The sequence below is a fragment of the Peromyscus leucopus genome, chromosome 4, assembly GCF_004664715.2.
Source record: "Peromyscus leucopus breed LL Stock chromosome 4, UCI_PerLeu_2.1, whole genome shotgun sequence".
NCBI lineage: Eukaryota > Metazoa > Chordata > Mammalia > Rodentia > Cricetidae > Peromyscus > Peromyscus leucopus.
In genome coordinates this window covers 103,285,563-103,300,064 of record NC_051066.1, presented here as the reverse complement: position 1 = coordinate 103,300,064, position 14,502 = coordinate 103,285,563, and the positions used below count along the sequence as shown (strand labels likewise).

Sequence of the window (14,502 nt, the reverse complement as noted above, 5' to 3'; positions counted from 1 at the left end):
TTTTGGCCTAATGAATTCACAACTTGGACCTATCAACAAAACAGAAATATATATGTATACACATGCAAATTTTCTTCGCTCTCTTGATAGACTGTAGGAATAGGAGGCATCCTCATTATTCACACAAAAGTCCACCCACCCCCCTGAGGATTTTCCAAAAGAAAAACCCAGCACAAGTAGTCAAGTTAGAGATGCCACCTCCAAGAAAGTGGTAGAACAGGCAAACATGGGGTACATGGTCCACCTTACCACAAAGTGTTCTCTTAGGGAACCAGTTGCCATCTTCTAGGAACAGTCAGGACAAGGTGGTTCAAACAGGCCCTGAACTCTGGAAGACTGATGTAAAAAGTGGATTGGAAACTGCCTCTTTCCAAGTTCTTTTATTCTCTGACTCCTCAGACACATGGTTGGCAAAGGAGGCCTCTACCTTCCCTTCGACATCTTTGGAAAAGGCCCTCACCAGACCTGGGGTTTCCTCCTTGGAGGAATGGACAGACCCGTCCACCACGAATCTCTCCTCTAGTACTTAAGTCAAGCATTTTCCCCACAGCTCATAGGTGAGGAAGTGACATCTTAATTGTCAAACCACTGCCCCTAAGAGTTCGTTCCTCGGGGCTAGAGAGATGGCTCAGTGGTTGGGAGCATTGGCTGTTCTTCCTGGAGGACCCAGGTTCAATTCCCAGGACCCACATGGCAGTTCACTAGCGTCTGTGATTCCAGTTCCAGAGGGTCTAACACTCTCACACAGATATACATGCCAACAAAACACCAAAGCACATAAAATAAAAATAATTTAAAAAAAAGAGTTCCTGCCTAACTTCAGGAGTCATCTTTTCTGCCTGGCCCCCATCCCAGGGGCACTCCCCCAGAAAGGTACAGGAAGACTGCAGACCGGTTGAAAACAAAGGCTATAAAGTTTATTAGTTCCCTTCTGTCTCCCCACAGAAACGATCCCATACTGTCATGGCCCAGGGCACTGGCACCTGAGTGAGAAACCAGCTGAGGATTCTGAGGGTATCTGGAGAGAAGTGCCCTTCCTTCAGGTAAAACAGCCACTTTGTGCTTCCCAAGGCCTCCCCTTGCTCTCCTCCACACAACACAGCCTCTCTTCTGAAGCCCTCTTGAGCTACAAGGCTGATCCCATCTCCTAGTGCACTGGGACAGGGTTGGAGTTCCTGGGCTCTCTCCCGCTTCTACCAGGCCTGAGGGTCCTCCACACAGTGTCCACCTGTCCCCCAATCCCCACACTCTCTGGTGCTTTATGGAACATCACAGCCCTCCACACTACCAGCAGTCCATAAAACTGGATCCCCTTTGCTTCCAGACCCTCCTGTGGCTTCCTACTGCTCTGAGGAACGTCAGGTGGGCCTTCACCATCTCACTTTGCACCACATCCTGGCTACCATGCCATTCCCTCAGAGGGAGTGGCCCCTCCCCCAAATGCTCTCCCACATTAACCAGCTCTATTTGTTCCATCCAGAAAGCTGTTGATAATTATTCTGGGTAGAACCAGCCTCCCATCTCAAGCATAGGACTTTCCCAAGGTGTCCAGGAGACTACTTACTTCACTGTTTCCCTGTGGGGGAATCCATCTCCTGAGCTAAGGAAATACAATCCTGGGAGACAAGGTCCTGTCAGGCATCCTATTTCTTTCATGGGGTTCAGTGTTTTGTGCATAATCCAATGGACCCTTCATAGAAATGTCTAATGGACATGAAATGAGAAGATTATCAGTTTCTAGGAAAGACATGCATCCTGCTAGGAATGGACTACTTCCCAAAGAGAGCCCTAAATGTTTTCACCAAATATATACTTGGGGCCCCAAGCTGGGTTGAGAATGAATGAACTAAGAGTGTGGGCAGTCATCAAGGTTCCACCCATCAACTGCCTGGAAAAGCAACTCTGCAAACCTTGCTCCCAGAACCATTTGTATTCTCAGGCTTTTCCCAGAAAGTACCACTAGAGATCTGAAAACTGCTCTTCTGCAGCTAGTCAGGACATGCAGAGAGGGGCAGCTCATGGTTTGTAGTTGATATCTTGGGCAGAGGCACCTACTGTTTCTAGCTGTGAGCTTTGGGAACTTCCTCTGTGAAAGACGTCAGGAGTGGGAGGCTCCCAAGGATCAAAATGTCATGTGTGATTTGGGTGCATGCCAAGTTCCTCCTAACTTTGTTCCATGACAAGCTTCATCACTGAATGTCTCCTGCTTCTCTGGGAGGAAGAGAACATCTGGAAAATTATGACAAAAATGAGAGGCAGCCACTGGCATTTGTGTTCTCATTTGTAGTTTCTGGTTTTTGTTTTGCCTTTTAATTTTTTTCCTAGAAAAGAAAAACACAACCAGAGGAATTTATATGACAAACTATCAGTATCAGAATGGCAGGGGAAAGTGAAAGAAAGGCCAGAGGAACAGGAAGCTAGTAAAAGTGGGTTCCAAACCACAAGGAACAGTCCACAGGGTCAAGTCCTCATTCACTTTGGCATGCATGTTTGGTGCCTGTTCTTCTGGCCTGCTCCCTCAGATGTCATGTTAGAGAGCTGGCCACACACTTCAGAAACCTGCCAATGATGAGCTCAGGACTTCACAGAAAGGTAGTCTTAATTTAGCTCCTTGATTTTGTGCTCAGGTATCACCTGGCAGCTTTTCTTGCTTCAGAGAAGGGTCTGGAAGAATGGGAGAGTCATACTGGGGCACACTTTGGCATCACAGCAGGGAGCTCCAAGCAGATGCTTTCTTATGGGCACACTTGGTCTTTATCTGCATGGGCATTTGTCCACATATGCCCCACTCTTTCTGGCCAAAGAAATGAGGAGGTAACAGTCTTGTAGTCACAGTTCAGTGACTGTATTGAGTCTCCATTCTTGCTCAAAATGTCTGTTGTCTTAAGGGTGAGAGGAGATTGGAATTCATCTCCCTTTCAGCTAGCACTAGACTCTCACTCCAAAGAAGCTCATAAATGAACTAGAAGAGCTTGCCTATCTGGATCCAAGCTGCAGGCCTCTCAAGTCCCACCTGCCTTGCCCCAGGTCTCCAGGCAAAACAACAAAATAAACAAACAAACAATAAAACTGGACCCAAGGCAAACAGAATAGCTAGAGTAACAGCCCAGTAGCACACTGCAAGACCAGCATACATTCCAGAGGGGAGAGGGGCATGCAGCAAGCTGTAGCCCCAAGTCACAGGCTAGGGGACACATTGACTCTGAAGGCTACAGCCAGGCCTGCACATCTGACAGGGTCCTGACACCAACCTGATGGGCCTCTGGGTGGAGCACTATTGTGGAAAGTGGAGGGTCCTGCCCTGCTTGGCCCCTGTGCCTGAACTGAGGCCAGGTTACATCTCAGTGCCACAGTTCTGAGGAGCACCACGCTGGCCAGCCAGCCAGGCCATAGTTCTCAGCCCCGCAGGGGCCACGTGGCCCTAGTTCCACAGAAAGGCCCCAGGGAGCCACAGCTGCCTGGAAGAAGGAGTCAGGACAGAAAGCCTGCATTCTGTTAGAGAGACTGGGAGAAGTGACTATAGGCTTAGAGGGAGCTATGGTCCAAAATATTGCAGAGTGTAAGGGATGGGCTCCATTTCTGAACAACAGCAGCCATATCCCTGTTTTAGAAAGAGAGCATGGCTGCTAATGCTTGGTTTTGTTCTGTTTTCCACTTAAAACCACTCACATTAAAAGGCGAAGGGGCTGGGGCACTCAGTTCCCTTCACTGGGGTCCTCGATAGGATCAGTGTCTTGCCTGGTTCTGCTTCCCTGCCTGGCTCCAACCACAGGAAGCCAGGGCAGGGCAGGAGAGCAGCTGTTCTGCTCCCCAACAGCAATTCCTTCTCTCCAGAAAACCAGAACACACTTGAGGAGTGGCCCAGAGACTAAAGTGCAGAGAATCCACAAAGTGGATGGCTGGGCCTAGGGCACTCTAGAAGGAATGAGGGAGTCAGCCCAGATACAGATGTGGCACAAATGCTGGGCCTGGCAGAGTGAACCTGCATGGCACAGCCCCTTCCCTCTGTACCCTGCTGGCAACTCTCTCAGGGACTGTCCACTACAGCAGCAACCCAGGAAAGTCCCAGTTCCAAAGACATGGCCCACGGAGGGAGGAAACTTATCTGACCATCCCTGGTTGGAAGGAGCTAGTGAACAGGAAAGGAGCAGAGGGTTCTGGGAGGGGAAAGAGTGCATTATATAAAATCATCCCAGCTCTGCAGAGCAGGGACAAATGGACAACCCTAAAGGCAGAGTGTCACCTGGGGAAGGTTTGGTGAAGATGGTCAGGGTCCTACCGGTGAGCCCTGTGGGGGAAGTGGCTCTTCTGGGTGTGAGAGGAGCTGTGGCACCGGGGGAGGGCTGCTGAGGAAGAGAGCCCTGGCTGGCATTAGGGTGTGTAGGCAGGGGGTGGCTGGAACTGGTTGATGACTTCATACTCTGCTGGGTAGGGGTCATTCTCTTCCATCTCAGAGAGGAGCTCCAGCGCTTGTTCTTCCTCCTCCGTGGGATAGTGGCGCAGGAGGTTGGCCGCAGTAGCCAGGATTGAGGCTCCGCCAGCCCCTGCCACCAGGTAGAAGCTGACAGCAAAGGTGACATAGACTTGGGAGCCGTGGTACTTCTTATGCTGCTGCTGCTGGGCCAGGATGAGCTCAGAAGCCCAGTAGGAAAAGCCAATGACGGTAGCACACTGTAGGACTGGGAGACAGGGACAGCACACAACGGGGGTCAGCAGTCAGGACGCCTAAGGAATCGATCACAGCCTCTCACCCAGTTCTCAGAGGACCTGCCTGGCCCAGGGCCTAAGAACTTTCTTGGCTATAAGATTCTTGGCTTAGGACCCATCCTGACTAGACAGGGTCTATCTTAAGAATTATCGTTCAACGGTAAGGAGCTTGCCTAACATGCACTAGGCCCTGAATTCAATGCCCAGTACCACCCCATGCCCCTCCAAAAAAGGGGAAAAAGAAAAGAAAGAAGGAATTTACAATTAGATAATAAGGCCCCTGGTTGCTTCTGCGTACTGAGAAGAAACATATAAGATCATGCAGTTTTAAAGTTAGGCAGTGGAGGCACACGCCTTTAATCCCAGCACTCAGGAGGCAGAGGCAGGAGGATCTCTGTGAGTTCGAGGCCAGCCTGGTCTACAGAGTGAGTTCCAGGAAAGCCAGGGTTACACAGAGAAATCCTATCTCTGGGGAAAAAAAAACAAAAACAAAAACAAAAAACAAATCATGCAGTTTTAGAGACTGAGCTGGAACTGAAGTCAATTACTATCGAAAGCCAAACTGACAGCAGCCCAGGCCTGGGTTTCTATGCTGTCACTGTCATGTTTGGAGCACCGTGAGATTCCTGTGGAATTCTAACACTCCCTCTAATCCTAGGCAAATGATTCACAAACGGCAGAAGCCAACACTAATGCACCCCTGAAAGGCTAGAGCACATCACACAGCTCTCCACTGAGAAACAAGCCCGGGTACCAATATGCCGCAGGGCAGGTCCTCTCCCACATGAGCAGAGCCTGGCCTTACCAGTGAGGATGTGAGCGAAGGCATAGCGACGAGTAATCTTCAGAGCTGGGTGCTTGGGCCCAAAGACATCCAAGAGGAATGCAGAGAGACTACACAGGATGCCCAGGAAGCAGAAGGCAGCAATGACCCTCAGGAGCAGCACTGTCTGGGGGTTCATGCAGAAATCTGTGGAGAAAGAATGGAAGCTTCATGCCCAAGAAACACCCTGAGGCAGGCAGTGTACCTAGAAGGATCTTGGTTCCCCCCCCCCCCAGTCTCCGGGAGACAGAAGCCCTGGAGGGCACTGTATGAGCTCCTGCCACCAGCTGCTCTGTAGAGGCAAGCAGGAGTCACCTGTACACTTCAAGTCTTTTTTCCAACAAGACTAGTCTAGGGTGACTGTATATTTCTTCTGTATTTCTTTTTGAGACAGGTCTCATGTATCTCAAGCTAACCTCAAACTTGCTGAGTAGGGGTGGAGAATGACAAACTTGTGACCTTCCTGCCTCCACCTCTGGAGAGCTAGAATTACAGGCATGCACCACCACACATAATTTAATGCCACAAACCAGGGCTTCCTGTATGCTAGGTACTCTACAAACTGAGTACCAAGCCCAGTGCCCACCCATCCGTCTCTCCCTCCCTCTTTCCCTCTCTTCCATTCACTTTGCTTTTGAGACAGTCTCACTGTGTAGCCCAGGCTGGCTTCAAACTCATAATCCTTCTGCCTCAGCCTCCTGAGTATTGCAATCAGGTATGAGCTACCAGACCTAGCTAGCTTCAAACCATTTTTCAAGATTCTGACAACAAAGCTAGCATATTAAGCTATTTTGCTAAAGGATGCTTTGGGCCAGCAGGGAAAGGCCATTGACTTCTGAGCTGAAACAGCCAGAGAGACCAAGATCAGAGGTCAATTAAATCCCATTCTCCACTTACCCACTCATTCCTTCCATTTTCATTCTAAAACAGGCATTGCACTTAGAGACACTGAGCTTAGTGAAGTAAGTTAAGTCAGACACAGAAGGCCAAATATTGTGACTCTGTTCACGAAATGCCGAGAGGTCAGACCACTGGCACAGGGAGTGAGATGGTGGCTGCCAGGAGCTGGAGAAAGGGAGGCCAAGGTGTTAGCTGACTGTGAGTTTTCAGTTTGGGGTCATGAGAAAGTTCTGGAAATGGACAGTGGTGAAGACTAACAGTGAGGCAAATATGCCACTCAACAGTGGCTCACCCCTGTCATCCCAGCACTAAGGAGGTGTTGCCAGGGGTTTCAGGAGCTTCAGGAGTTCGAGGCAAGTTTCTGCTACTTAGCAAACCTAAGGCCAGCCTGGGCTTCACCAGAGCCTGTGCCAATCACCACCTCAACTGCACCCCTACAAACAAAGGGGAGAAGACTTCAATTAGGACTAAAGAGCTGACAGGCAAGCCAGCAGCAGAACAGCTAGAAGTCCCACCACAAGAGCCCTGGAAAGGTCAGCAACGACAGCATGGACATGCTATCAAAATGGGGGAGTAAACCAAGAACAGGAGTGCTAAAACAGGAGAGCAGCAGTCAAGGAGTCCCTAGGGTGACAATCACGCACCAAAACAGAGCAACTTGTATCCTTGCAGTATTGAAATACCTTCTTCTAAAGATTCCAGTTAAACAATACTGTCAGTCTCCTTTGATAGCTATGGGAACTGGGATGGCTTCCTGAAGCACAGAATGGAATAAAGGTTGATCAAAAAAAAGAACCAAAGGCAGGTCATGTTGGTGCCCACCTTTAATTCCAGTACTCAGAAGGAGATTTCTCTGAGTTAGAGGTTAGTCTACATAGTGAGTCCCGGGCCAGCCAGGGGTACCTAGTGAGAACCTGCTTAAAAAACAAACAAACAAATAAATACAAACCAAAAAAGGGCCGGGTGGTGGTGGCACACGCCTTTAATCCCAGCACCTGGGAGGCAGAGGCAGGTGGATCTCTGTGAGTTCAAGGCCAGCCTAGTCTACAGAGCTACTTTCAGGACAGCTAGCTAGACAGCTAGACACACACACACACACACACACACACACACACACACACACACACACAAACCTGTCTTAAAAGCAAAAACAAAAAAGTTTAAAGAAGAAAACAAGTCTTCACTTCCTCTCCCTCCTCTTCCTCAGCTATTGCCTCAGCTATTGCTTTCATTTAGGCCATAGGTCACTGAGTGATTTAGGAAAAACTGGATAGAGCTGGTCAAACTCACAGGCTACAGGCTCCTTTCTTAAGCTTTGATGTCAAATTTAGAATCTGAAGGTGACAATCTTCAGTTTCTAGCATACATCCTGATTACCAGGGTGCTGTTGCAATCACGTACCAGGTTCTAGAAGGTCTGGGAGCACAGAAAATCCCCATACAAGTAGTCCAAGTCTCCAGTCCCCAAAAGCACCAGTCCGAGATACCAGAGGAAAGCAGACAGGTGCAGGAAAGACCAAGAAGCTAAGCGGTAGACCCACTGCCAACAAAAGATTCAGTATAGCAGATGCTGACCATGGAATCTTGAGCAGTGGGAAATGCCAAGCATTTTGTGACTGGCATATGTACTCAGTCTCAGACTCAAAGCTCTCCAGGTATATGCTGGCTAAGCCCAGACAAGACTCAGGTGCCTCCATCTGGCTGCCTTCAGAGCTATCTGTCATGATCTTCACCACAGAGGACCTAGCATCCAGCTTGGGTGATTACCTACTGCCATGGAGCTTGGCTGTCCATGAGTTCTGCCAGAAGCTAGCATCTGCCCTCACTGCATCCAGCACTGCCTACTCCAGTCAGCATAGGAATTCTGAAGGGGCCCAGGAACAAAGGCTTGAGGGAGCAAGGGCTGACTCCTGGGTCTGATTTGAACATTACTGAAAACTGAATCAGTTCTTTTTGGGGTCTGCATGGCATGTGGGAATGCTGGAGACTCAAGTGTTCCAGTGCTACCAAGAATGCCTGCCAGAGACAGGGTGGAAGGGCTGACATCACAGGCCACTTTGCAGCAGTTCACCTGCATTACTCTGTGCAGCCAGGCACTGTGTGAAGGGAACACAAGAGGCTTTAAAAACACTGGGCTTTGTTTCTTCTGATGATGGTTGAACATATTACCCTTGAAAATGTGCACCTGATATATCCACACCTACGTGCTTTATGTTTTAAAATACTTCTATTTTAATAAGCAAGATATGCACATGATAAAAAGCTTCAAGAAAGAGGCCCCCCTCACCTGCCTTTCCCAAAGGCAAACATGGCTGAAGGTACGGGAGCCTGTGCACACAAATGGGTCCAGCACTATCTTTGCCGAGCTTGAGTGCCACCCTGGAAGTCATCACACAGCTCGGATGAGGAGTCAGAAGCTCCAGAAGATTAAGTGACCTCCTCCAGGTCACACAGTGACCCCCAGACACTGCACTGTGCTACCTGGAAACTGCTAAGCACCCACTGGCAGCTTGTATTATTTCCTTGATGGAGAGAATCAATCAAACTCTACGGAGGTGTACTGAAAAGAAGGGTGAGATGAACTGGTAGGAACGTCATGAAAGCAGCAGCTTGAGACTCAGATTCTAGCGGCGGCGGCGGCAACAAAGGGCAAGAAAGGTGTGGCTCACTGAGTGACGAGCAGTGTCCATACAGGGACTGAGGACAAAACTGGCTTCAGATGGTGTTTAAACCTGCCCTCTGCAGCACCGAGGGCATCTGAGCACAGTTCTGGTCAGGAGTTAGGACACCAGAAAAACTCTATACCTAGTCAAACGCTAGGTCTGCCCCAGGCTCCATTCAATCTTTAGCAAGTCACTAGAGGGCCTGTTTTAAAGGCCCCTGCCTCACCCACCACAGACAGGTGCTAGGAGGGAAAGCAGTTACCTGTTCAGCAGACTGAAGAGTGACTCTGGACAGAGGAAGAGCTTCTGATACCAAATTCAAGCATGTTTTGTTTCTACTGCCCTTCTCTACTCCAAAGCTATAGTGCTTAAGGCAGTGGTTCTCAACCTTCCTAACGCTGTGACCCTCTAATACAGTTCCTCATGTGCTGACTCCCAACCATAACATGATTTTCACTGCTGCTTCAGAACTATAATTTTGCTAGTGTTCTGAATTGAAATGAAAATAAATATCTGTGTTTTCCAATGGTCTTAGGCAACCCCTGTGACAGGGTCGGTGGACTCCCAAAGGGATTGCAATCCACATGTTGACAGCCACTAGCTTAGGGGAAAGCCAGATGTGAACTTCCCTTTGGGTGGTGCTAACATTTCCAGAGAGGGACAGCAGGGGGCAGTGTCTTAACATAAGGTAAGACAGGAAGACAGCCCGGATCAAGAGCATCTCCTAGGGCCAGAGATCTTAAAGTCTCTGGCTTCCTTTCCTAAATACTATGGCAGAGAGGGCAAATAACACTCCTTTCCCCAAGAGGTCTTCCAGAGACACTAACACCCCAAAGGCTAGGTAGGTAGGAGTGACTTATTGTGGGAGAAAAAGGCCGGGTGGGGCAGGATCTTGACTTTAAATTTGAGCCAGTGGTTTGGTATACTACATTCCAGACAGACAGCATATCCTATCCTCCCCTCCAGTTGTATTCTGGCCTGTTTATTTTGGTGAACACTGCCTGACTGTCCCTTCTAGTCATCAGGGAAGAAGGCAGCTGCTATGTAATCAGATCCTAAGGAACTGACTTTGACCAAGGTCATTGGTGAGTCACAGGGCTGGATTTGTTTTGAATGCTCTGGCTCTTCCGGTCTACCTGTCTGTGGTTGACCCCCTCTTGACCTATGTGGGCTGAAGGCAGAAAAACTAAAATGGTTTCAGACCAGCTTCTTGCTGTTGTTCCTTTCCTCCTTCCTCAGTAGGGATCCTGTGGGCTGGAGGAATCCCATTGCCCCAGTCTCTCCAAGAACCTTCTCCTCAACTCTGCACCCCTTCACTGTAACTCCTGGCTTTCAGCCAGACCTGATATAGACCACCAACAGGGCACACTAGTGTCCAGATGGATCATTTTACATCTATCAATGGTGCCAGTCAAGCCACCCAAAAACAGCTCCCAAGGGCCTGGTGGTGGCACAGGCCCTCCACCCTTGGTCCTCCAGTGGCTGTTGTTAATCTTAAGTCACTGACATCAAATCCCAACTTACTCATTCTCCAAAACTGCTTCCTGAAGCTGGTAGTGGGGCTGCCCTTTGCTGGCCACACTAGAGAGGAAGAGGGATTTCAGGGTCTCTACTGCAGACACTAAAAGTCTGGGCATTTCTAAGCCTTCTCTGGACCTAAGCCGGGAGAAGCTATGTGAGAGGATTCAGAACAGAATCTGTTGAGCTGGCATTTGCTAAAGCCTTCACGCATCTGGTCATACAGCAAGGGTGAGGGGCTCTGCCTCGGGTTCACCAAGGTGAGCCTGAAACCTGAGAGACAGTGTGGGCAATAAAAAGCACAGCTCTGGCTGAGTTTGTGATAAAAATACAACCAGAGAGGCTTTGGCTTCCCAAATCTCCCTTCTGCTTTGCAAAGGGTCTTTTTTGGTGCCCTGTTGTGTGTGTGTGTGTGTGTGTGTGTGTGTGTGTGTGTGTGTGCATTTCCTCACCCCTAATAAAAGCTTACTTTTACTGGTGAGAAACAAAACAACAACAAAAGACTCAATCAGAATAGTAAATGGTAAGTTTCACACAGCTCTAACAGAAAGGAAAGGAAACTCAGGGCACTAAGGAGTGGTGGTAATAAGAGCGTGGACTTCGGAGTCACAACCTGGATCAGCTGGGGCCTTTGTAAATAAGGATCAAATTAAGGCAGATGTGAAGTGTGCTTAGCTCCATGCCTGGCACACAGGCTTGCTTCGGAGTCTTCTGGCCCACCTCACTCTCTCTTCCCTGCAGAGACCTAGCAGGGGTGTTTCCCTCTGCAAGTATCTATAAGCACCATATTTGCCCAGCACATCTCTATTTCCTCCTGGGATTGGACTATTCCAGGCTTCCAGGGTAGATCGCCTGGTAGACCTAGCAATTAGCACAGTCACACAGGATACCATATGCCTGCAGGCCCACAAGGCACCAAAATCACAGGTAGAGAGCAGCAGAAGAGAAGCTACAAGAGACCAGATTCCTTGCCTTCTGCAATGGCTCACAAGGTCCCACTGCCAATGCTTCTATTTATAGACAGGAGCTAAGTGATCCTGGCTTACAATGGCCAAGGAGATGAGCAGAGCAGGCAAACCACACATGGGCTAAGAGATCTAAACACACAGCAAATGCAGTATAAAGGTTAAGACAAGTTTGAAAAGGACAAAATTTGGTCTGAATAATTTCTTAGAAAGAGTAAATACATCTGTGAACAAACAAAAACTTGAACCAAGAGCTGATTTTTATTTTAACATGCCTTTGACAGGGATGTACACCAAGACAGGGCATCATGAGATCCTTCTTTACAACAGCCGAAGTAAAACAAAGGATAAACATAATTAAGGAGACAGTACCATTTTATTCTGGCATCAACAGATGGGCGGCAGTACCAGTGATGCCACCTAGCAGGGCAAGCCTGGGGAGCCCGCTTCACTTCCTTCCTAGATCTCTGAAACAAGGATGTAAGGTCAGACTGCCTCTCTCTACACCATCTGAATGTTATGACCCTTCTTCCACCCCAGGGACGACCTGCAAAAGACTATCATCATAAACTCTTTCCCACACGCACCACGGCATCAAACGCAAAAGGCACGAACGAAGGTGAGTGCAAAGAAATGGGAAGGCATCCAGACTCAAACTCCACAGCCTTTGTGATATCAGGTATATGCTAAGACAACACTGCTTATCAGGAGGCCTGCATTCAGTGCATGACCTTGGTCGTAAAGGGACAAACTCGGGAAGAGAGGGGATAAAAAAAACCTCAAACCAGAAGCCTCCACCCTGTTCTCTATAAAAATCATCCAAAAGCATTGAATGTGAAAAGAGAAGCAAACTGTTAAAGAGAATTCGCTGTGCAGTGGTGGCGCACGCCTTTAATCCCAGCTCTTGGGAGGCAGAGCCAGGCGGATCTCTGAGTTCGAGGCCAGCCTGGGCTACAGAGTGAGTTCCAGGAAAGGCACAAAGCTACACAGAGAAACCCTGTCTCAGAGAAAAAGAGAGAGAGAGAGAGAGAGAGAGAGAGAGAGAGAGAGAGAGAGAGAGAACTCAGTAAGCAAGACAACACTAGGTGACAGAATAAGGTTTTTCAGCTTAGACCTATAGCAGTGTTTTTTTAATGCAGAGGGGTGCTGATCTTTTTACCAGGGCTTGAGCCCGAGACACCTTGCACATGTCTAACAGGAATGTACCAGAACTAAAGAGGGCAGAGAAGAAACGTGAAGACTTCTGAGACTAGTTCAAAAGACTTAAGGACAACAAGATGGGACCATTTGGGGCCCACTGGCCATTTTTAGATTAAAAAAATCAGTAAGTACAGTCCTGCTTTCAGAAGGTACAGCCTTTATCCTCACTCCTAGAAACAGAGGAGGAGCTATGAGGCTCCTGAGACAGGTGCTCCGCTAAGCTCTGGACTCCTATTTCATTCAGTAAACAGAATAGATATTTTCTTCTGCCTGCTGGTCTGGGAAATCCGTTGATGAATAAAGCAACCATCTCAGTCAGGTATACCTGTAAGGGCATGGAAAGCCAAATTCCAACTGTTGAGTGTGGCAATGGGAACTGACGTCTGATGATCTGGGATGCCACAAGTACCCTCTACTGTAAGTCCAATTATCAAAGAATACTAAAATATCTTTTACAATTGATCATATTAACAGTTCTGTTTTCTCCATCAATCAAGCTGCCCCCAAACAACTTTTCTGCATCTCACAGGTCTGTTAGAAGGGAGTGGTTAATTGTGATACCTAACACCCTATTTCTTCTACCTATAAAATGCCCTTCCTATGGCAGAAACCTAAAATAGCAGCATTCTGGATTAGCATGACGGTGAGGATTAAGTGCTTGGCTGAATAACATCAGAATTGATGAGGTGCTAGACCCCCAAACAGAGCCACCTGGTGGGCATGAATACCAAGTATGAACGGGGCTGTTGCCTTTAACAAATGACTGCCTCTGGTTATCTATGCTGGTTATCTATGCCAGTCCCGTGTCCGTTCTACACCGCCCCTCAAGCCAGGAGAGCAGATCAGAAAGCCCTCACCTTTCAGCAGATCCGGGTGCACATAGCCCAGCACGTCCGAGACCCCCAGCTCCTGGCGGGAACAGGTGCCTCCGTGGATGTGCAACCAAGCGGGCTCCGCCAGGGCAGTACAGAGCGCCGTGATGGACAGGGCGCCAGGCAGGGCCGAAGCCAGGCTCCGTTCCGGCTGCTTGGGCAGAGCGCTGCTTCCCGGGCTCCTCCGCCGGCGCCCTCCCGGCAGCCCTGCGCCTCCAGGGGCATACATGCCCGGGGCCGCCCGCTGTAGCTCTGCGGTCGTTGCTGATGGCCGCCGACCTCAGCGGGGTGCGCAGAGCCTGTCTGTACCCGGGTGGAGAGCAATGCGATGGGCAGCTGGCCGGGAGCTGTCAGGGTCCGCACCAGAGACTGCGGGGTGGGACCCAGGGCTGAGCACAGACCAAAGGACTGCGGGAACTCGGGGGGCGGGGACCGAGGGCTCTGGATGAGGGGTGCTGGACTAGGACTCGGAGAGGACAGGGGAGTAGGTGGGCTGTGGACATGCCAGGATGTACAGGCGGAGGTACCGGGGGTCAGCTCCTGGCGCGGGGGGCGGAGGAGACTTAGGACTGGGGTTATTGGGCAGAGGGTTGCTGAGGGGCGGAGGATGCGGCTGGGCCGCCGGGATCCGGAACCCGCACTCTGAGGTGCGACCTAAGCCACAGTGACCCTCCCTACTCTAGTCCCTGCTCCTCACCGGTCAGTAGGCCTCAGGGCGGGGATGGCGCCGCTCTGCCCGGTCACGGGCTTCTCAGCTGCCCGGGCCAAGCGATCACAGGCCCCAATCCCGCAACGCCCAGACGGACCCGGGCTGATGCACTTCCGGCTTCCTCCAGCCGCACCCCACCCCCTTCT

General features: G+C 49.7%; 2 protein-coding genes across 5 annotated transcripts in view; one reads left to right on the top strand and one right to left on the bottom strand.

The window, feature by feature from the left end:
- LOC119087887 overlaps positions 1–12,505 on the top strand; it is a 21,275-nt gene extending 8,770 nt beyond the window's left edge. The window contains exons 2-3 of one of the 2 annotated variants that reach the window (XM_037205200.1): positions 946–1,043; positions 11,860–12,505. In XM_037205200.1, coding sequence (XP_037061095.1) covers positions 946–1,043; positions 11,860–12,144 — 383 coding nt within the window. In that variant the 3' untranslated portion in view covers positions 12,145–12,505. Of the gene's footprint in view, positions 1–945; positions 4,212–11,859 lie in introns of those variants that run through there. The other variant, XM_037205201.1, reaches the window with a different exon arrangement.
- Positions 896–14,502, bottom strand: Tmem127 (transmembrane protein 127). 3 transcript variants are annotated; one of them, XM_028892721.2, is made up of 4 exons: positions 14,345–14,502; positions 13,633–14,016; positions 5,513–5,677; positions 896–4,679 (listed from the first exon to the last, which is right to left on the bottom strand). In XM_028892721.2, exons 2-4 carry the CDS (start codon positions 13,874–13,876, stop codon positions 4,372–4,374), a joined length of 717 nt encoding a protein of 238 aa, XP_028748554.1. In that variant the 5' UTR covers positions 13,877–14,016; positions 14,345–14,502; the 3' UTR covers positions 896–4,371. The 3 variants fall into 3 exon arrangements, with proteins under 3 accessions (XP_028748554.1, XP_028748555.1, XP_037061097.1); XM_028892722.2 differs by having other exon boundaries at positions 13,633–13,950; XM_037205202.1 differs by lacking the exon at positions 13,633–14,016 and having other exon boundaries at positions 14,345–14,498.

What these genes read in the sequence shown, in the direction of transcription:
- Tmem127 (XM_028892721.2), bottom strand. Translation starts at nt 13,876, where the DNA reads ATGTATGCCCCTGGAGGCGCAGGGCTGCCGGGAGGGCGCCGGCGGAGG. An exon ending in GCACCCGGATCTGCTGAAAG is followed by an intron (nt 5,678 to 13,632) that starts GTGAGGGCTTTC and finishes CTTTCTCCACAG; the next exon opens with ATTTCTGCATGAACCCCCAG. An exon ending in CTTCGCTCACATCCTCACTG is followed by an intron (nt 4,680 to 5,512) that starts GTAAGGCCAGGC and finishes CCTGTCTCCCAG; the next exon opens with TCCTACAGTGTGCTACCGTC.